This window comes from Trichosurus vulpecula, chromosome 2, assembly GCF_011100635.1.
Source record: "Trichosurus vulpecula isolate mTriVul1 chromosome 2, mTriVul1.pri, whole genome shotgun sequence".
Taxonomy (NCBI): Eukaryota; Metazoa; Chordata; class Mammalia; order Diprotodontia; family Phalangeridae; genus Trichosurus; species Trichosurus vulpecula.
The window spans coordinates 86,087,340-86,110,541 of record NC_050574.1 but is presented as its reverse complement, the minus strand read 5'-3'; the positions used below and the strand labels follow the sequence as shown (position 1 = coordinate 86,110,541).

Sequence of the window (23,202 nt, the reverse complement as noted above, 5' to 3'; positions counted from 1 at the left end):
AGTGACTAGGGTTTAGCAAAATAGACAATTTTCCCTTAAGGTAAGGGTTCTTTGCCTAGGGTCTCTGAATTTTTGTTTGGTCGGTTGATTTACTTTTTGATAACTTAATTTCAACATAATTGATTTGTTTTGTAATCCTTTGGGGTATGTTGTCTGATATTTGCTTTTTATTATGAAAATGAAATGAAATCATAAGTAAAGCACTTTACATATCTTAAAGTGATATATACACACACACACACATATACGTAGTACATCTATCTATATGTATGTATGTGTGTATATTCACTATTAGCTCTAATAATGCCCAGGTTTCTGCTCAGATATTGGTCGTACTACATCTGAGGTCACTTTTACCTTTGAAATTTTATAATACATTCATTCAGTAAGTTAAATCTTGTTTTATTTTTTTTTCTTTTCCTTTTTTGCTTCATATCACATTCCAGCTAACTCTGCTACCTTATGTGGCAATTGATAGCCAAACCATTGTTCTTTAGGATGGATATTCAAGCAAGTTCTGTTTCTAAGCTAAGTGTTCAGTTTGGAAATCACCCTGCTAAAATGTGTTTTTGTCACCCTTATCTCCGAATTTGGAAGATAAAGTAACTTGCCTTCTACACCCTTATGCTAATGAGACTTTCTCCAAAGCTCACCCTGTTTAAGGAATTTGTAGTCAACTCTCTTGTCCTGAACTATTTGGTCACAGAGAGCTCTGCTATTTTCCCACAATTTCTTGCTCAGTACATTATATTCATTAGGCTTTTACTAAACGATTTTAAATGGCTTGATTTAGACAAGAATATGATTTTTCCCTTTCTTGACACACAAAATATTTCTCCCCCCAACTTGCAAGTTGTAGTTTTCATTTTCTTTGAAACCTTGATGCTTTAGTCACTAAGAGTACTCTTCCTTGCCTTCACCTTTTCTTCTTTCCAATCCTTCATATCTATTTTCCCACATAACATCCCACACAAACGTTTCTCCCCTGGAAAATGTTTTTCCGTCATTCTTGGCTTACCTGAAGCAAACACCCTAGCTCTACTTGTAGTGATATTGACTCCTCCTATTGTTGCCTTATTTTGGCTTTCAGTTCTCTCTTTTTCTTTTCTTTTTTTGGAGATACTCTGGCAAGAGCATGAATCAAGGGCTCCCCTAGATCCCCCATCTCTCAGTAGATGGAGAGAAGAAAAGATAAATGGGTGGGGAAAGGGATAAGAGGACAATGAAGGAATGCATATTGGACCACTGACCTGTGGAAATTCCTCGCTCTAACCACCTCCCAGGTAAGGGTAATAGAATTTGGATTTTCAGTTCAAAAAATAATTAAATAAATACTACAGAATATTAAATCCTTTGCTTTCCCCAAAATATATGTGTAACAGGATAGGACATCTAATTACAATGTTCGTTCTGCAAATATTTACATTTCCTATGTTGATGAACAAAAAGATGAAGTAATTCTTCTAATTACTAAGCCATATGATTCACAATCCAGGTTATCCAATCTGTCCTTTTGTCTTAAACTGAAAATTTTGAATTTAACAAGACATGTGTTGGTTGCTTTCCTTATTTTCACCAGATTATTTTGGTAAACTTATTACAATTGGTAATCGATGAAGTGAAAACCAAAAGAAACTGAGGATGATTGCAGAGAGACATTTTTAGGCTCATAATAAAGAACAACATTTAATGAATTAAATCTACCTCAAAGTGGAATGGTTATGTTTACAAAGTCCTGAGATCATAGAGTAGCAGCTAAAAGGGTTTCCAGTATCATGATAATAGGTTCTTTATTCCTGGGAGTCTACAATAAAAGGAGGGGCAACTAAATGACTCAGTGGATTGAGCACTGGAGTTTGGATCTGGAAGACTTATCTTAAGGAGTTCAAATCCCACCTAAGGCACTTTTACTATCTTTGTGTCACCCAGAGTCAAAACTATGGTCTTTCTAGTAGAAATGTATGGCTGCAAGATTTGGACTATAAGTAAAGTTGAATACCAGCGCTGCAGAATCAGTGCTTTCAAATTGTGGTGCTAGAGAAGACTTTTGAGAATCCATTGGACAGCAAGGAGATCAAATCTTTCAATACTTAAAGAAATTAGTTAGGGCTTTTCACCAGAAGGTCAAATACTGAGGCTGAAGCTTAATTTGTCACTTGAGAAAACAAAACTATTTGTACAAGTTTTTGAACAGCTTTCTTGCATTACTATATGTATTGTTGACTTCATTTGTATTTATTTGTCCTATTCTCCTGTGAGATCTATGATACTTAAGTTATATAAGGTCAGTTCCTTGGGCTTATGAGCTCCTTGAGGGCAGGGACCATCTTTTTCTTCTTTTTATATCCCCAATTTAGCACAATGTCTGGCACATAATAGGCACTTAACAAATATTTACTGATTGAATAGAATTCATCTCTTCTTTTATTATCATTACCACTTCTTTCCTGACTTCCTTTCATTTCAGTATTTTATGTTCAGTCAATCAGTTAACAAGAATTTATTAAACACCTACTATGTGTCAGAAGGGGGCACTAGTTTGCAATGTGAATATAACACTTTCTTGGAATCAGGAAGACTCAATTTCATGAGTTCAAATAGGGCCTCAGTCACTTTCTAGCTACGTGACCCTGAGCAAGTCAGTTAACCCTGTTTGCCTCAGTTTCCTGATCTGTAAAATGAGCTGGAGAAGGAAATGGCAAACTACCCCAGTATCTTTACCAAGAAAACTCCAAATGTGGTCAAGAGGACTTGTTTATGCCTGAGGATTCAACATGTGTCACAAACTCTGCTAAGCACTGGGGATATAACTACAAAGAATAAAACAATCTTAAGTCAGAAGGAGCTACATTCTAGTAGGGGAGAAAAATACATATAAAAATATATATGGCACAAATATAAAATAAATAAGTATAAATACATGCCAAGTACATTCCAAATACAAAGTAGTTTGGGAGGGAAGCAGCAGCAGTTGGTGAGATTAAAACGTGCTTCGTACATAAGACGGTGCTTGAGTTACACCTCAGAGTGAATGTATCCTAGGCTTGTTGGACAGCCAAAACAGACACAAAAATAGAAGACAAACTGTTGCATGTAAGAAACAGATTAGGCCAGTTTGCCTGGACTGCAGAGTATAGGAATGGGAGTAATATCCAATGAAGACAAAAAAGTAAGTTGGGACAAATTTGTGAAAATCTTTTCAAAGTTAACAAATGAGGTTGTATTCATATGCTAAAAGCAATGGGATGTTATTGGTGTTTATTTAGTAAGGGAGTGATATGATCAAATGTATACTTAAGGAAATATACTTTGAAAGCAGTGTGTAGGATGGACTGGATTGGTGAAAGACTTGATGGAGGCTGGCCAATTAGAAAGCTTTTTCAAAAAAATCTAGGAAAGAGATGATGAGGACCTGGAATAAGCTGATAACTGTGCAAGTCAGATGCAAGAGATATTGTGGAGATAGAAACAAGAGTTATCTATTGACCGAATGTGTGCAACGAGGAAGAAAGTGAAGGGTTAAGGATTGTGCCAAGGTTATGAAATCGGGGAACTAGAAGAATGGTAGTGAATTTTATGGAAGTAGAAAAGTGTGGAAGATGGGATGGTTTTAAGGAAAAGATAATAAGTTTAGTCTTAGACATATTTAATTGGAGATGTCTCTGGGACATCCAGGTGGAAATGTCAGAAAGGGAATTTGTGATAAGGGATTGACCTCTTCTCAGTGGAGAGACTAGACTGGAAATACAGATGTGGAAGTTTTCTGCACAGAAATAATAATTAAATCCATGTGAGCTTAGGAGGTTACCAACAGAAAGAGAACAGTGGGAGAAAAGTGCACAGGACAGAATAATGGGGAACACTTACAAGTATAGACATGAGATAGATGAGGATATAAAAGAGTGAGAAGGTGTAGTCAGAGGAGTATCAGGAAAGAGTAATGTCATGAAAATTCGGGGAGAGAAGAAAAGATAAGGCACTCATGAGCAAGAGGTGGTGAATGATGTCAAATGCACATGTAGCTTAAGGAGAATTAGGAATGAAAAAAGAACATCAGATCTGGCAATTGATAGGTCATTGGTAACTTTGGAGAGAGCAATTTCAGTTGAGTTATGAAGTCAGATGCCAGATTGCAAAGGGTTTATCATAGTCCTAATAATTTGGATTACTATTTTTTTCTTTTGGAACCTTTATTTCTTTGAATACTTTGTCTATTGTTCCACTTCTTATCCTTTTGTGTGTGTGTATATGTGATAGACTTCTTTGTCTTTCAGGTGAAGCATATGAATCCCTTATCAATATGTTTTAAATTAATCAATCAATAAACATTTATTGAGCACCTACTCCATTCCAGTCATGGTGCTAAACATCGTGGCTAAAAAAAAGAAGGAAAAGACAGTTCCTGACCTTGAGGAGCTTACAATCTAAGGGAGGAGACAACATGCAAATAAAAGCAAAGTACATAGAATAGAAGTGGGAAATTAACAGAGGGAAGGCATTAGAAGAGATATTAGGGGAGGTTACCTATAGAAGGTATGATTTTAGTTGGGATTTAAAGAAAGCCAAAGAGGTGAGTGGTGGGAGTGGAAAAGGGAGAAGATTCCAGGCACGGGGGACAGCCAAAGAAAATACCCAGAAGTGAAAGCAGCAGAGTGTCTTGTTCTTGGAACAGTAAGGTATAGCAGCAAGCACCCTAGCATACCCAGGATGGCCTGCTAGCACAGGTTCTTTGATTTGCTTTACTAGGAAAGATAACTTCTCAAGGGATCAACAATCTTCTTTAATTACATTCACTAGTTCAGGGGAAAAGTCAGAACCCTGAATGTCAGAGAAAATACAAGGAGAGAAAATACAGAGAAAATACAGCAAAATTAGCATAAAGACCAACAGACAGGGCCCTTAACTGCCTAATCAAAGCAATATTGCTACACACTTTATGTACATCAGTGGATGGAGAGAGGTTTTACATCTGGGCAGTTGGGGGTCTGAACATATAGCTACTCAGAGTCTCAACCAGGAAATCAAAAGATCCTTCTCATAAGCCAACCCCCAAAGCAAAATGTCAACTCAGAGTATATATACATTTCTCAGAGTCAGAAGGCATCACAAATCTTGTGACTCAGTGCCTAATCAAATTAGTACCAAAAGGTGTGAAAGCTTTCCTACAAGCAAGCCTCCCCTAAGCCAGCTCCCCTTAATGGGCCCCATGTGAAGCCTATTAATGGGTGGGGAAGATCTTCATATCCATTAGCATTACATAAGGAGGACAGTGTTACTGGATCCAAGAGTATGTGGTAGAGAGTAAGGTATAGGAACGCTGGAAAGATATGAGCGGTTAGATATGAGGGCTTTAAATGTCAAACAGAGCATATTGTACTTGATCCTAGAGGCAATAGAGAACTAGTGGGGTTTGTTGAGTAGAGGAGTGACATGATCAGACATGATCAGGCTTTAGCAAAATCATTTTAATGGCTAAATGGAAAATGGATTGGCATGGGGAGAGACTTGAGGCAGGCAGAACCACCAAAAAGCTATTGCAAATAATCCAGGTATGTGGTGAGAAGGACCTACGTTAGAGTAATAGTAATGGTAGTGTCAGAGGAAAGAAGAGAGTATATTCCAGAGATTAGTATAGAGATAGTAATGAAATCTGTGGGAGCTGATGAGATCACCAAGTGAAGTAGTACGGAAGGAGAAGGAAAAAGGGCCCAGGACAGTAGGGTATCCACCAAGGGACACCTATAGTCAGAGGGTATGATCTGGAAGAACATCTAACAAAGAAGACAGATAGGGATGATCAGATAGATAAAAGGAGAACCAGAAGAGAGTATTCTCCTGAAAAACTAAAAAGAAGAGAGTGTCAAGGAAGAGCCAGTGATCAACAGTGTCAAAGGCTGCAGAGATACAAAGGAGAATAAGGATTGAGCAAAGGTCATTAGATTTGGCAACAAAAGATCCTGAGATCATTAATAACTTTGTAGAGAGAAATTTTAGTAGAATGATAAGGCCAGAATCCTACTTGTAAGAGATTAAGAAGAGAGTGAGGAAAGAGAAAGTGGAGCAACCTACTGTAGATGGCCTTTACAAGAAGTTTAGTTATAAAGACCAGTAAAGACCAGAAGAGATATAGGACAATAGTGGGGATGGAAGGATCAAGTGAAGGTTGATTCTAATTTGTTTGTTTATTTTAGGATGGGAGACACTTAGGCATGTTCATAGGCAGTAGCAAATGAGCCAGTAGAGAGGGGGAGTTTGAAAATAATGGAAAGAGAGGGAATTACAGAAGGAGAATTCTGTTAGAAGAGAAAAGATGGAATAAGATGACTTGAAGAAGCAGAGGTGTTAGCCTTGGTAAGGAGTGAGGCTACTCTACCATGTGAGACAGGTAAAGGAAGAGAAAGAGGCAGAGGGTACCTGAATTATAGGAGATGAAAAAGAGAGGAGAAGAGGGAACCCATAACAAATGCCCTCATTTTTTTTTTCAGGAAAATTGTGGGGAGGAGGAGCCATGAGAGGTTTGAGGAAGAATAGAAAGATTTGGAAAAGCTGCTATGGAAATTGGAATAATGGGTTGAAAAAGGAGATATATTTTTAAATGAATAATATCAAATTCATAGGATTAAAAATATTGAAATATAGTTATCAAAATTTTAAAAAATACAACCAAGTACACAGACCTTAGGTTAAGAAGCTCTGCTCTACTATTTCTATATATTTTTTTTCCTATTCTACTATTTGTGTTATTATTTTCATACATTGAGAGTTATAATTTATGACCCAAATTTATTCCTAATTCCTGTTTTACTCTTTTAACATTTTTAGTTCACTTTTGAACTTTTTGTAATGTTTTGTCATTGATCTCAGCAAAGTCTGCAGAATTTTCTCTCTGTCTGTTTCTGCCTCTATGTCTGCTCCTCTCTGTCTTTCTCTCCTCTCTGTCCCTCTCTGTCTCTGTCTGTCTCCCCCACCTCCATCTCTTTCTTTTTCTCTTCCTCTGTTTCTCTCATTAAGCAACCGTAGTTAATTTTCCTTTATAGTATAATACTTATTTGTGGTACTTGGGTTTCTTTTTGTGGTTTTACATGTTGATACTTCTGTTAAAGATTCTATCTGCTGGAAGAGCTTAGAATGAAAGATAATAATCATAGTAGCAAACATTTATATAGCGCTTATGCTAGGCACTGTGCTGAGTACTTTACAATTATTATTATTTTTTTCCAACAGATTTCCTGTTTATTAATTCCCACATTATTACTATACAATCATTCACAATGGATAAGCAATCACAATGACAGAAAAGGGGCCCATGGCATTAGCAACAGCATCAAAGACAGTATCTGAGCCAAAACAGGAACAATCAAATTCATGCAAACCTGGGGTGAAGTGAGAAAGGTTGACCTGACCTTTCCCCTAGGTTCTGTCCTTCATCCCCTTGAATCTGGCTAGTTCTCCAAGACCAAGTCCATCATCCCCTGACTCCTCTCCATAAATCAGGGACTGGGGTGAGGAGGAGGGCCTGAGCTCTAGAATAGACTATTTCCTTCCTTCCACCTCAGGGGGCAGGGGTATTCCTTGTAAACTAGGCTGCAGGGGTATTATCCTTCACAGGTGTCCTGGGCTGGCTCTTTCCCAAGTCAGAGGATTTGGAGTTGAAGCTCATAGCCACTGTCAGATGAAGCCCAGATCTGGCCTAATAGCTCAAGAATTCCTATTATCTATAATAGGTGCCATCTGTGGCACCAAGGGCTTTTCCTGTCATAGGCTAGGAACCAGGGAGAATGGGGAACTCCTATGATGGGAACAACAGGGAAAATGCTATTATTGAAGGCACTTGATTTCTGATACCCAAACCTAGCCCTGGTTCCAGTTTACTAGGGAGAGTGGGGTGGCTGAGATGCCTCACACGTCTTAACCCACAATTATAGCATCTAAGGAAGCTGAAAGTTGAAGGTCAGACAAGATTTGGTGCTGGCCCTGAGCTGGGGTTGTGGTGAGAGGGATCCCTCTTGTGCTGAGCCCACATGGAGCTGAATCAAGATGGGAAGAAGAGTTGGGTGGGGTGGGAAGTAAACCTGGCTGGTAGAAAGGTTAAAGTGAATTGCAATGGCATAAGATGTATCCATGAAGATATCAGGGATGTTCACTAGATCCTCAATGACCTGAAGATTTAGGCCTAGTAGCGGTGGTCAATTGCTTCCCCTCAGATGGCCTTGTCAGTGTAGGATCTGTGTGATATCACTACCTTCCTCAGCAGCTCTACCTTCATCTGCTCAGTTGTGTTAGTGTCATCTACAGCTTTGACAAAGTTGAAAGAGTCAATAGAGTTGGAACAGATGGTGTCAGTGCAGCCCAAGTGGAATATTCGGAGCAAGGCACTCTCATAGGTGGAGCAGCTTTGGCCATAGATTCTGTAATAGGTCAGCTATAGGGCCATCTGGATGAAACCATCTGGACTCATTTTCTCCATCTTGGGGAAATTCTTCCCAAAGTGATGGAATACTAGCACTGTACAGTCCAGGTCCTGTACCACGATGTTGATGTTTTGCTTGGCCTTCTCAATGTTACTCAATCTCTGGGGTGATTCTTGGGCCTGGGTAGAGGAATCATGGGTGACCTCACAAGCTCTGGTTTCTTCAAGAACTCCACGATGTGGTCCAGGAGTGCCACAATGGAGGGAGGGGGGCACTCTCTGCAGCACCATGTTCATTCATGAGGCTGCAGGAACCATCTTCTTCCACTATGAACCACAGGGTTTTATCAAACCAGCAGTTCCCACTGTTTTGCTTGCTGCCTCCACCAGGCAGCATCTGGCCAGCAACTAGGCTCTTGTAGATGTCCTCCGAGAGCAGTGGCATGGGCACATCCAGGCACACAGTGAAGATGCTTTTCTGTATCAAACGTGCTGAAGCCTTGTTTGTTTTGTCTTTGATGAGGTTACTGTAAGCCTTGGCACAGGTGTTTCAGTGATTGGTGGTGAGAATGCCAATGGGATTCTTTTTGGTCTGCAGGGATGAGTTCCAGATCTTCTCCAGCTGTATGAAGATCTGGTCTGTGGTGAAGGGTGTCCCATCGCTGTGGTACACGTCCAACTCAAAAAACTGGAAATTGTGTACAACGGTGATATGTATAGGAGGCTTAGTTATCTTGCTATAGTTAATGCCCGAGTCCTGCTTGGGGTCTATAATTCAGTAGGAAGAGAGAATCTGGTAGTACTGATTCATGCACAGTGACTTTCCTCCAAGGTATTCTACTGGCAGAGTCTCTTTGCCAATCATGGCCTTGAAATCCGAAGCTCTTTTTATGAGTTTGGCTGAAAACTGAAGTTGACCTATCCACTAGCTGTTTGGTGTTATTCCATTCCTCCTGGCTCACAATGGGCTGCAGGATCTCAAGGTAGTGATCCAGGATCTGCTGCAAGGGGGGTACTGGCAGTGGAGGCAGAGAGTTCTGATGTGCCTGAAACCTGCCTGGCACCTTCCACAAGGAGACAGGCTTGAGGAAGCCCAAGGGCCTGATCCCTGCTGCTGCCCCCCACCATGGCAGGAGTGAGTCTCTGAGCTCAACCTGTTTCTCTGTCTGCCTCAGGTTTAGTCTTTTAGCCTAACCTGTGCTAGCAAGCCAACAAACCAATGGATGGACTGGACAGATGGGTGGGACCTAGTGAGTGAGAAACCACCAGCCTCCAGGGTGTGGTTCTTGTGGCAAATGCCAACATCCTGGTGACCCAAGGACTGCCTGCTCCACCCACTTCCATACCAGCAAAGTACGTGAGGCCCCAATAGATTTCTCAACTGCCTTCCCTCCTTGCACACACTCCTGGCTTTGGTCAAAAAGGCCAAGGGCAGAGGAGGGCAGGTCGCAGAGCCATAGCATCCACTCACCCACTGCCTCCACCACCCTGGCCCACACCAGCAGCCCGGAAGAGGAGTGGGGGAGGGGCACTGGGACAGTCTACAATTATTATTTAATTGGATCCTCACAACGAGGTAAGTGCTATCATTATCCCTGTTTACAGAGGAGGAAATTGAGGCAAACAGAGGTTAAGTGACTTGCCCAGGATCACACAGCTAGTATCTGAGGTGGGATTTAAACTCAGGTCTTCCTGACTTTAGGCCTAATGTTCTATCCACTGTGCCACATACAATCACCTAAAGAAGTCATCCAGCCATCTGCATGAGCATCTTGACTGTCTCCTTTGACGTCTAGTCCCCACATCCTTCTAGGCCAAGGAAAGCTTCTAACACAGCCAGCTCAGTCAGTACTCACTTGAACAAAATTATAAAGCAGAAATATCTGAACATGACTCAAAGAAAAAAAAAAAGTACTCTTGACTATTTACTTCTTCTTTGAACACATTGGTGAGGGAATGCATGAGGAAAACCTGGACCCAATACTGTGAAGCTAGAAATGTTGATGAACCCAGTACTGTGAACCTGAGCATGACTGAATGGGATTTGGATGGCTCTAACACTCTAACAGGGGTATGGACCTTATTGTTGCTGTTCTTTTAAGACCCACTTCTGCAGAGACCTCCTGAAAATGGTTTTCTATGAGATTTTCAAGTACAAACACATGCCTACATAAACCAACTTGAGATGTATATGCAAATGGATAACAAATAAAGTGTCTCATCAGAAACTCTGGGCTTGGCAGAGAGTGGTAATATATTCTGATGAGAACAGATGAATATCCTTTTGTTTGGCCTTTTGATTGCTTCCTTCATCTCCAAGGTTTGAATTACTGTGGTGCAGGATCAGATAAAGCCTCTGAAAGGGATATGGAGGAACCTCACAGCTATGTTTACCTATATGTGGGAATCAAAATGGGGATCGGGGTGGGGGGGGGGGGAGAAGATAGAAGAGACTTATGTTAAAGTAATATGTGAAGATTTGGGGTTGATTGTAACATTTGATCCCAAGCCGATTTCTGGAGACTGGAATGGAGCTGGTCACTATACTCATTTCAGTAATTGAGGTCATGAAGAAGAAAATGGTCAAAAGTACATTGAAGAGGCCATAAAGAGTAAAGACTGATATTGGGATCCTGTGCTTCCAAAGGAGTCTGGAAAATATTTTTTAGTGTATTTTTTTTCCGTGATTCATCCAACAATTTCTCCATTGGCATGGGCAACCATGTTGCCAGAATCCACATTCCAAGAATAGTTGGCTGGGAGAAGGGCTACTTTGAATGTGTCCCTCCAGTAACTGTCAACTTTATGCAGTAGTAGAGGGGCTCATTCGTGTGTTCCTTCAGTGAGACAGAAGAGGCAAATTTCTATATCAAAACATTAAGTGGACTAGACCTCCAGACACCTACTGAATCTCCTACTTCCAAATCCCCCTGTCATGCCCTCCTCTGCCACCCTTCAACACTCTTCTATATCGTCCTACTAAATTTAACTCAGAGAGTACATTTTTATGTGTCCACAGATAGCTCTTTGACTTTTTATTTGCAGGAGAATGGAGAGGGGTGAAAAATAGAGCTACTTTTTTCATCTGTTTTCAATAATTGATTTTTTTAAAAGACTGAGACAAAGTATATTATTTGGGAAGGGGAGTTAAGGGAAACGCAACCACTCCTTCCATCTAGTCAGGTTTTTGTACATTTAGCAGAGATTTGTGGTTTACAGAGTGTGTGTGTGTCTGGGTGGGTGAGTGTGTGTGTGTGTGTGTGTGTGTGTGTGAGAGAGAGAGAGAGAGAGAGAGAGAGAGAGAGAGAGAGAGAGAGAGAATAGTTATCTACATTTAAATTTTACAAACAACGAACAATTATAAGGTTATAAGGAGTATTATGGGAGAGAGAGGGAGAGAGGATGGGGTGGAGTGTCTAGACAGTGTAAAAAGGATTAAAGACTTCTGGTCTTTAGAGATAGTAACTGCAGGTGACCAACTGTAAAAGTGAGAAGGTGTGTTCAGAAGAGCAGAGCTCCTGCTTGGCAGGATAGATTATCTTTAGCTCTAGGCAACTGGAAGAAAAACAGCTACTTTGGAGGGAGTCATCTTTTTCTTCAGCTTATGGTGGTCTATAGTTTCAAAGGCAGCATAAAGACATCAGTTAGAACAATACATGTGGTCAATGTGGTTTTTAGAAACCACATAGGTCAAGAGTACTGGTGAGTTAGCTGATCAACTTGACCTTTAACTGACAAGGTTGTGGGGGGGGGGGGGTGTAGGTGTTTGTTTTGGGGGAGGACTGGCATGTCACTATAGCAGGTCTTGATAAATGATAAATGATAGATAGAAAGACAGATAGCCGATTGATAGATATACAAGTATCAAGCACTTTATTTAAAAAGGCAAAATGGAACTTCCATAGTTTTAGATTTTAATTATGTCTATAGGGTTTCTAAGTTGTACAGTTTTATGGAGTTGCATATATGTATGCCCTAGTACTTAAAATTTTTCCCCTTTTGCCTCTCTGCTTTTTTGATAATAACAATAATAGCTAGCATTTATATCACGCTTTAAGGTTGGCAAAGCACTTTACACATATTATTTTATATAATCTTCACCGCATCCCTATGACTTTGGTACTAGTGCTAGTATGTTTATTCCCATTTTACAGGCTTACGGAGGGGCAGGTGACTTGCCCAAGGTGTCAAAGCTAGTGCTAGTGCTTTTAGTGATGAGGTAGGGCTAACCAGAGCTGTTTTTGAATCCTTGTAATTCTGTACTCGTGTATTATTTTTTCCTGTATGCCAGATCTTTCTTTGCCTATTTGTTGAACAATTTCTGAATAGTTTTTTTTTCTTTCATAACAAAAACAAAATCCTTCCTATTGTTTTATCTCTGTATATGATCTAGGCTCTGTTATATTGTAATATTTGTTTCTTATTTCCCTTTAGTCAGTGGGTTGGTCAGTCAATTAACATTTTTTATATCACTATTTTGCTCTTTCCTTCTCTGCTTTGTCACAGACTTCTGAGAGGCTGGGCAACTTGTCATTAATAACCCTCCTCCAGTTGATGGTAGGGTTGGGAGTTTAGGTCATTTAGACCAAACTCTCTACCTGAAAGTTATCGCTTCTCTACAAAATTTCCCACAAAGAAAATGTGTTGCCTCCCGGTTTGAAGAATTCTAGTAATGGGAGTAACTCCTGACATAGCACATTCCTTTGTGGTACAACTTTTGTTGATGGGAAGTTGTGTTGCTATTTACTTTTTTTTTTAATTAAGTTTTCTCTTCAGTGGAGGTTTCCAATGACAGGATAGATAATATGGTTGAAGGGATTAAAGCCTGAGGCAAGGTCTGAACTAGATGACTTCTGGGATTTCTTTCTAGATCTGAGATTCTGTGAAGTTGTGTAATCATTGAGTCTGTTCTCAAATTCCAAGTTGGATGACACCCAAACGAACCATTCTGCTTAGTCTTGATATACATTGTCTTTTAAATTTCTAGGGGAGCCCTCTGTGACTCCCTTTGTCACTTCCTTCCAGTGCATCAGTTTCCCTTGGTCTCCACTGCCTGATTGTCCATCAGGCTTTCCTCAATCTTTAATATTGCTGGGGAAAGTTTTGAATCTGAATTTAGCAGAGTGAAAGCATTCATTAGACTTCCCAGAAGAGGTTCCTAAATAATAATCATGAAAGTTAGTTCCTGATTACATATGCTACCTTCCCATCCTGCTTTATAGAGAAGGGACTCCCCTATACCAACCAAGCAAATTTCTCTCCTGTCAGAATTCCTTTCTTTAAAAAAGTGTAATCAAGTCATTGGAAGACTGCCAGTCTACTCGGAAGGCCCCTGGGCAGAAGCCATAACTCTATCCCAGAGGTGCTGGGCTGAGAGGGCAGAGTTGCCAGCCTTTCTTACTGACAACCTGGATTCATGTCAAGTGCATGCATTTCCTACCTCTCCCTTCACACACTTTCATACTTCAAGACTAATACAAAGCTTAACACGATTTCCTGCTTTTACCAATTCCTTTCTTTCTTCCCTCTTGTGCTCGTTATCCGTGTCCCTCCTTTCCCTTTCTGCCCCCTTGGTGCATGTTCCTTTTTCCTCCAAGTCTGAGTCCTTAATATGTTACTTATTTACTTCCCTAGTTAACTTAGTTCTTCAGCCAGAACATGGTCAGGTTGCTATCTGCTTTTTTTGCCCCATGTCAGTGATGTCAGTGTATGAGTATGTTTCATCCTGAGCTAGTTTGCATGGATTTTCAGTACGCCCCTCACCAAAACCATTCCTCAGGTTTCTTTAGTTCAAATTACTAAGAAGCCAATGCCTCTCTCAATCTTATTAGTGAAGTTCATTTTTGTACCTGAAGGAGAAATAAAATTTAACCACTAGGTAAGGACACTGTAAAGCTGATGATCTCAGCTACTATTGTAAAAATTATTTTTTGTCCTTGGATAGGAGGCATTTGGATCTCTTATTTTAATAATTACCTTACTCCAAAGGTACTTATTTGGCAATTTTAAAAGTCTATTTAGTCACTTCTTTTTTGCTACCTTTGAATAGGAAATGTTTTCCTATCCCATAACAAATCTTGCCAGTTGCAAGGCAAATATTCCCCCAGAAACCAGACCCCTTTTCTCTCCATTTGCTTTCTCCCCCTTTCTGTATCCTTGTTTGTTTGTTTGTTTTTCTGAAAGGAGTTACTAAATTGCCTCTGAATGATGTTGTTTGGTTATATAGTCTAACCAGCCCAGAAAAGTTAAAACAATCAAATGTTTACCCAAAGAAGTGAAAGCTCCTCCCAGTAAGCAGTCTCCCTCACCATGCCAATAAATAATTTTCTTTTTAATTTGGCTATTAGAGTTAATTGACCTCAGGTAGGTTGATACATCTGGTGGGTGAGATTCTCCCTGGGCTATCCAGGAACCCAGGCTGACAAATCTCTACAATTCTCAAGTGTGGGAGTTGGAATTTTGTCTATTATATTTCACTGTATTAGATTCAGCCTATTTTTCAATCCTGTCATAATATTTTAGGTACCTGATCTTTTTGGCCAGCATTGTAGTTATCCTCTCTGATTCATGTTATCTGTGAATAAGAGGCATGCCATTTCTGCTTTCATATGCACCAATGATAGAAATGTTCCGCAAAACAGATGACTTAGAATGGAGCCTTTGAGGAAATAATAAATAATAAATAATAAATAAGAGTGACATGGGATCAGCAGGTTTTCTGACAACTAGATCAGTTTGTAGAGGGACATTTGTTTTAGAACCTCTACAAATTTTCTCAATAGCCCATTAAAGGGCTTTTGGAAACTAGATTTTTCAGAAGCCAGGAGAGTCTAGGGGAAAGGGGAAGGTTCGGGGGATATTGTGGGGATATTGGGAACCCTCAGGGGTCACACAGAGCTTGGTAAAACCAGAAATGAAACACCCATCCCCTCCACAATACATAGGTTGATGTCTCAGGACCATGAGAGACTGAGTATTAAAAATAACAAAATCCCGGACTTATCTTGCCCCAGTGTCTTTTTATATCTATGGCTTTACCCAAGACCTTGTAGATCCTGGGGCCACAATTTTGCCCAAAGGGAAACACTAAGAGCAGAGGTGAGAGTCTTTCCTTGATAAGAAGGGAGCAGATACTTAGGCATGTGTATAGAGAGTAAAATCATTTCAACAAGCATTTATTAATTATATTTCATGTGCCAGGCACTGTACAAGGTGCTGGAAATACCAAGATGGAAATAAAATATTCCTAGCATAAGAAGCAATATATTACATGAAGGAAAGATAACAATAATAGCTAGCATTTATATTAAAACCAGGAAGACTCAACTTCATGAGTTCAAATCTGGCCTCAGTCACTTTCTAGCTGTGTGACCCTGAGCAAGACACTTAACCCTGTTTGTCTCAGTTTCCTCATCTGCAAAATGATCTAGAGAAGGAAATGACAAACCACTCCAGTATCTTCGCCAAAAAACAAACAAAACAAAAAGGGGTCAAGAAAAATTCAACATGACTAAAAAAATGACTCCACAACAACATCATATATATAGTGCCTACTACATGCCAGAAACTATGCTAAATGCTTTACAAATATTTCATTTCATCATCACAACAACCCTGGAAGGTTGGCATGATTATGATCCCCACTTTATAGTTATGGAAACTGGGGCAGACATAGGTTAAATGATTTCATCAGGGTCACATTGTTAGTAAGTGTCTGAGACCAGGTTTGAACCTAGATCCTTTTGACTCCAGACATGGCAAACTATTTGACCTAGAATCTATCATCATTATTTTACCTAGCTACCACATAAAGAAATGAAGACAGGAATGGGGTCATTTTCTTAGAGATGGGGAAAGAAGTGGGGAAAGAAGTCCAGAAGCTGATGGGATAGGAAGAATGGCAGGGTCAAAGAAACATATAGCTATTTTCAGAAGGAAAGAAAAAGAACTAATTTTCAAGTTTCAGGTCAATGTGCATTTGTCTTCTAACTTCTTCCATCTTTATTCCCCACTCTCTAACACCACCACTACCCCCAGCCCGTGAAGGCTCAGAGAACAAAATGTGTGTCTGGATCACCATAGCAGCCCAGGCAGTGATCCTGGGAATGAATGGTCTTCTGAATTATCCCCTTCTCTGTTCTTCTATTGCTGACAGGTGTAGGGGTACTCTCTATGCAATAGGAGCTAGTCCTGGGTAGGAGAGTGGGGTTGTCTTTATGGGAATGTGTCCCATTTATCTTTGAATGTCTATAGAACTAGAGCCTAGGACCCCACTCAGACCAACTGTATCTCATTTTGTGTGTGTTTTCCCATTCTTATTTGAGACCAGGAATTCTCATTTTTAATGACACTTGATAATCATCTTCCTCTTCTATTTGTGCCTCTTCTTCTTTTTCTTTATGACATGGAAAAAGATTCTGAGACTGAATTTATAGAAGTGGATAGAGTTCTGGACATGGATTCTATTGAACTTGGGAAGGGGGAGGTGCAAAACCCACCTCAGACACAACAGTTCACTCCCCTTTCATTTACCCTATGATCCAGTGACACTGACCTTCTTCTTGTTCCTCACACATGCCTCTTCATCCCCAGATCCCCACCCTTTTCACAGGCTGTCCCCCATGCTTGGAATGCTCATTCTTCAAGGATCAATTTAAATCTCACTTTCTACAGGAGGCCTTTCCCACCCACCCCCACTCCCATTAACTCCCATTTATATTTGTATACTATATATATATGTCTGTATATAGACATACATCTTATATTACTCTCTCTCTCTCTCTCACACACACACACACACGCACACACACACACACACATGTACAGTGTTTTTTGAGTCTTAAGGTCAAATAAATTTGAGCTATCATAATTCTGTCTCTTTCTGTCTCTTCGCCCATGTGTATATTTCTACCTCTCTTTCTGTCTCTCTTGCTGTTTCTTTGTCTCTGCTGTGTCTCTGTCTATATCTAGTGCCTGCTCTCTCTCTCTCTCTCTCTCTCTCTCTCTCTCTCTCTCTCTCTGACTCTGTTTCTGTCTGTCTGTCTCTCCTTCTCTCTCTTGGGCTTCCCTGTGTTACTGCCCTTGCCTCGGTCTTTTTCTCTCCCTCTCTTTGCCCTTTTTCTCTCTACCTCTCTTTCTGTCTCTCAGTCTGTTCCTTGCTTTTCTTGTTCCTGTGACTCTAGAGGAGAGAATTGGCCTAATATGGAAATAGCTGAGCAAAGACTCAATAATACTCGAGTAAATGTCCATCAATCTTCATAGCAAGACTCAGAATACACTAACCCAGTGATCTTGATGGTGTGACTGAGGGCCCTGGGAGATCAGGGCATGACCCCAAAGTATGTGTGATAAACTAATCTAAGGGTGGGAAACATTGCACCCTCCCTCTCCACCCCCCAGTAGTCAATCGAGGGGTTTTTGTCTAACACAAGCCTTTATTGATTACAGTTTAACATTTCCCTAATTCCTCCCCTCTAAAAGGTCCTGACTTGTCTTCCTTTGAGTGGGGGGATGGGGGGACGGGGGGGGGGGACGGGGGCGGGGGGGGGGGCGGACGGGACGGGGACATAAAAATGGTTAGCCTTCCAAGGAATTATAACCTATTCCTAACTAAAGAATTCATAGAAAGAACAGCTCAGGTGCCCTTGGGAAGACTGGCATATCCATGGGATGGAGCTGGGGAAAGGGGGAATATTGATAGAGATTCAAGTTCAAAAAATGTTTGGAGACCTTAGAGGCTCGGAGTACCTCTGCTGCCTAGCAATAGCCCTAGGGCCTCAGGTGGGGATGGGGTAGGGTGGAGGGAGCAATGATTGGAAATTAGAAGAGAGATTAATATCTAGTAGGTAATCTCATCACTTTGGCAGGCCTATTACACTCCCCCTAGGAAATTAGCATCACACAGCAATCCAGGAAAAGAGGCCCTACCTGATGTGAGTCACCAGGACCTGAATCTCCTTATAAATTCTCCTAGGGCCAGGAAGGGCTCATAGCCTGCAGTAGAGCCTGAACTTTAGTCATGCTGTCTACACTTCTCATTTTTGCCTTTTTCCTGCCCTGCTGTTTGTCCTTACCAATTATCCCCAAAGATATCCTTGATGATTTTGACTTCTTTAAGGTAAGTATCACATCCCCTCTTTCCTGCTGTAGTGATCTTAGGAAGCATGGCCAAGTCTCTTTCTGTGCATTCATGCTTAAGATAACACAGCTCTGTCTTTAAGAACGGATTTTAGGTTTCCAATGCTTTAGAGAACTCTTTCTCACACCAACTCTGAGCCATGTAATTTTTGTTGTTGTTTAGTTGGGTTTTTTAGTCATCTGACTCTCTGTGACCCCATTTGGGATTGTTCTCAAGGTCAAAGTGTATCTTCCAAGAAATACCTTCTTTTTATGCCTAGCACATAATCAACCTGTAAGGCAGGACCTCTTAAACCAGAACTTCAGATTCTCAAGGCTGCGGCAATGATCTACATATGTCTAACTACTGCTACTTCCTAATTTTAAAACGTTGCATTATTCAAATTTGCACTGCCTGTTTCCATTGACCAGGAATCTTTTGGTGTCCATGTCTTAGCACCCAAACAGGGCCTTGAAGTCGAAGACCATACGTTATTTATCCTTAAAGGTACTGGACACAGGCACTTAATAGTAACTTATATTATCCAGGTCTAGTTACCTTGTTGGTAAAATGTGGAGATTAAAGTATCTTTTGCCTATTAATTGAATTGCATCAGATCTGATTCATGATGACCCTTTGTCCCCTGAGGGAACTTTCAATTCCATATGGTAACTATCTGAATATTCTCAGGCCTCTGGCTCAGGTTCATTTCCTTTTCTTTTATTTTAGGATTACTTCCATCGTTTCTTCTTCACAGAAGAAGAATCCTTGTACTCTACTATGGAGGATCAATTGAGATTCTTGCAGCATTTCTTTAGGCTGGAAGAAACTGGCTGGTTGGATGAGCCAACAAAGGCCATCATAAGGCAGCCTCGATGTGGGGTCCGAGATATTGCTGACTACTCATTTTTTCCTGGGAAGCCCAAAATTAAAAATAACCCCATAACTTACAGGTAACTGTTCTTAGGTCATAGAATGGAGTATCTCTAGGAGGAGCTGTAGGAGCCCAGCGGAAAAGATCAAGGACGGGGTGGGCAACTGTCTGGGCAGCATCAAAATAAAACTTCTCATTTACAATCTGCATCCTTGGATTATAACTTCCATAGCTTTAATGATATGATCCCTCTAGCAAGAGTTGGCCTTTTCTTAACTGGAGCAAAATAACATGATAGGTATCCTTAGACAACTCATAATGTCTGGTTCCCAGTCTCATCTATTAATGAGACATTTAGATGAGGTGAACTGCAACAGAAATGGGATTTGGACCCAGTTAATTGATTCCAAATCCTGTAAGTACCTCACATTGGCTGTTTATCGTTTCAATTCTGTTCTTAGCCTCTCTTCCATTTTGTCTCTTAGTGTCATCAACTATCCCAGGGGCATGAGTCCTAGGACAGTTGAAAGGATCTTGCGGAAGGCAACAGAAGTCTGGAGCAGTGTGACACCCCTGAAGTTCCGAAGAGTGTATGTAAAAGACTCTGACATTGAGTTTGCTTTCCTATATGGAGGTAAGGAGGCAATAAGTATACAGAAAATGAGGGATCACTGAATACCTCTCTTAGCTAATTAGCTGAGTCTAATGACCTAAGACCTCAGAAGTAATCAAGGAAAGTAAGGCAGTAGTCTCCATTCAGTGGTGCTGCCTTTTGTCCTGCCTAAAATCATCCTAGGACTGAATATGCTTGCAGAGGACCTGGGGGGCAGCTAGGTGACTCAGTGAGTAGAGCAGCAGCCCTGGAGTCAGGAGGACCTGAGTTCAAATCCAGCCTCACTTGACACACTAGCTGTGTGACCTTGGGCAAGTCACTTAAATCCAATTGCCCTGCCTTCCCCTCCCCAAAAAAAAGTCTCATTGGTCCTGACAAGAATCCTTGGAAACAGATGAGAAAATCGAGGCAGATAGTGAGTATATGACGTCAGATTTCAAAATATTCCCTCATTGGAGGTTCCTTTCTTAATGCAACAATTTATTAGTGTTTTTGGGAGGTAAGATAGTGTTGGCTCACTGGGCTTCAAGGTGCTGCATCCACTCTAATTTTCAGGTTTTAAACTAGTCCTCTTTTCCCCTCTATATAGAACTTGGAACTTTTATCCTTATCACCACTCCAAAATATGGGATAGGAAGTGAGCTCAGCAGGCTTCCAAGTAGATGTCTGTCCTATGTTCCCTAGTGTAATCTCTCATTTCCTTTTCATTGACAATAGTATTTTAATACATGTGTGAAAGCTAGGTGGCACAACTGGGTAGAGTGCAGGGCCTGGAGGCAGGAAGACTTATCTTCCTGAATTCAAATCCAGCCTCAGATACTTACTAGCTGTATGACTCTGGGCAAGTCACTTAACCCTGATTGCCTCAGTTTTCTCAACTGTAAAATGAGCTAGAGAAGGAAATGGCAAACCCAGTATCATTGCCAAGAAAACCCCAAATGGGATCACAAAGAGTTGGGTGCATGAATGAACAAAAAAGGAAATGCTTCCTCTCTCCCTGTCCCTTGCAGATCATGGAGATGGCTACCCCTTTGATGGAAAAGGAGAAATCCTAGCTCATGCTTTTGCCCCACATCCTGTCTACCAAGGAACTATCCACTTTGACAAAGATGAAGATTGGTCACATTCTGAAGAGGGTAAATCTGACACCTATTTGTACTGATAGGCTCCTCCCCGCTGTTCTTTTTTTTTTTTTTTTTGCGGTTTTATACTCTCAACCTTTTCTTTCTACCTCAGGAATCAACCTCTTCCTGGTGGCTGTTCATGAAATAGGCCATGCCCTGGGTCTACGACACTCTCAGGATTCTGACTCCATCATGTACCCCATCTATCAATATCAAGACCCAAAACTCTTTAGACTCAGTGATGATGATATAATAGGGATCCAGACTCTTTATTAAGGTAAGTGTCTTGGGAAGAAGTGGGTGAAGATAATAAACCTTGGGCCTCCCATGTTTTGGTGACTTGGCCAGCATTCCTTACTTCCTATTTAAATCTAGTCTTTCTAGCTGTATAGCCTTGGGCAAGTCACCAATGTTCTATCCACTAAAGCACCTAACTATCTCTTGATGAAGGATGTGTTTATTTATGCCTGTCTTTTAATTCAATACGGGATAAAACATTATACCACCAACACTCAGGTTGCTTAGCCCTTGGGCTCCTAAGAAAGAACATGAGATAATTCCTGCCCCTTGCCTCAACCTTCAATTTCTTAACCTATTTCTTTTCTTCCTTCAGGAAAAAAGAAAATGCCATGTCCTGAATATCCTGAAGTTCTAGACTTGATACACATGATCCTTTTTCATTGAAAGTACAAATTTCCCTGACTCAGGAAGCAAATCAATAACTCCCATGTTACCTTAAGGCTTGTTGGAGCTAAGATCCAAAGTATTGAGAGAGGAATAGTCTAGTTTAGAATTTGAACTCTGAACAACAGAACACAAAAAGGGGTATTTTAAATATGGAACTGAATGTCCACTTTCTATGGCCTTTTTTTTAAGTATGTAAATAAATTATACATTATTTCTAAAACTGTCCTGCTTGTCTGTATTTCCTTTCTTAAGGAGGATAAGTATAGGCTTCTTTTGGAATGTGGGATTTCAAATGGAACTTAAAACCGTAATGCCACAATATCCTTCATTTTACAGTTGTGTAAACTGAGGCAGACATGTTAAGTGATTTCCCTAGAATCACAGTTAGATAAAATTAGAGACTGGATTTGAACTCTTCATGACTCCAAGCCCAGTCCTCTAATCATTGTGCCCCTTAATTGTGCTAGGGGATATTTCTAAAGGGGCTGAGTGTTGCAAAGGTTGGGTTTATGGCAACCTTTTGGGAGTAGGAGACAGTGTTGTACTGGGATTCAGTGACAGAGACACAACAGTGTGTGTGTGTGTGTAAAAATCAGGAGGTACAGAATTGGGCATTCTTGTTAGTGAATGTGCCAAAAAGATAAATTCACCCCTTCTGCCTCACACACACACACACACACACACACACACACACACACAGGGACTGAGATTTCTAAGAGACATATAGAACCCAGATTCTGATGCCCAGATATCCTGCTGCTCAATCCCAGGCTTGGTGCCTTGTGAGAAGTGAGGAGAGAACTGTAGATGAGGCATAAAAGCATAGTTGTGTAGGGTGTGAGTAGAAATAGAAGGAAGGGCTAGATGCAGGTTCAGATTCAGCTTCATTTGGCAATTATGACCAAGTCATTTGATAGATGTAATTTCCTCTCTGTCCTCTTATTTTATGTTGGGAATCAATACACTCTTCTGGCCCACCAGTAACTTATCTTGCCCCTTTCCCACACCTGTTAACAGTTCCTTGAAAAATATTTAGCTCTTAACTAAGTTTCTGATTCCACTGCTCAGAAAACCCATGTCCTGCTGCCAATGAAAGCTGTTAGTCACCCTCACCACCAGGAGCACACTATTCCCAGGTCTGGCTAATCATTTACGGTTCTTGTTTTGGTTTCAGCTCAATGTACTTGCCATAGCTACAGGGCACACTTATCCTTTATTAACAGGATCATAGATTTAGAATTGGAAGGGACCCAAGAGTTTATTTAGGTCAACCCCTTCATTTTATGATTGTGGAAACTGAGACCCAGAATGGTTACTGGACTTGCCCAGTATCACACACATTAACTTTAGTAGCTGAGATGCAAACATTATAGAGGA

At 40.6% G+C, this 23,202-nt stretch overlaps 1 protein-coding gene and 1 pseudogene across 1 annotated transcript; one reads left to right on the top strand and one right to left on the bottom strand.

The window, feature by feature from the left end:
• Window positions 1-7,928: 7,928 nt before the first annotated feature.
• LOC118836599 lies at window positions 7,929-9,715 on the bottom strand (annotated as a pseudogene).
• An 8,713-nt stretch (window positions 9,716-18,428) lies between these two features.
• MMP26 (matrix metallopeptidase 26) lies at window positions 18,429-21,414 on the top strand. Its single transcript, XM_036743054.1, has 5 exons — window positions 18,429-18,527; window positions 19,257-19,480; window positions 19,887-20,035; window positions 21,025-21,150; window positions 21,251-21,414. The coding sequence occupies exons 1-5, from the start codon at window positions 18,429-18,431 to the stop codon at window positions 21,412-21,414; spliced, it is 762 nt and encodes a 253-aa protein (XP_036598949.1).
• The last annotated feature ends 1,788 nt before the right edge of the window (window positions 21,415-23,202 follow it).

Bases quoted from the DNA above. Each gene is read 5' to 3' on its own strand.
- MMP26 (XM_036743054.1), top strand. From the start codon at position 18,429: ATGCTGTCTACACTTCTCATTTTTGCCTTTTTCCTGCCCTGCTGTTTG. The intron at 19,481-19,886 runs GTAACTGTTCTT...TTTGTCTCTTAG, and splicing joins AATAACCCCATAACTTACAG to TGTCATCAACTATCCCAGGG. The intron at 21,151-21,250 runs GTAAATCTGACA...TTTCTACCTCAG, and splicing joins TTGGTCACATTCTGAAGAGG to GAATCAACCTCTTCCTGGTG.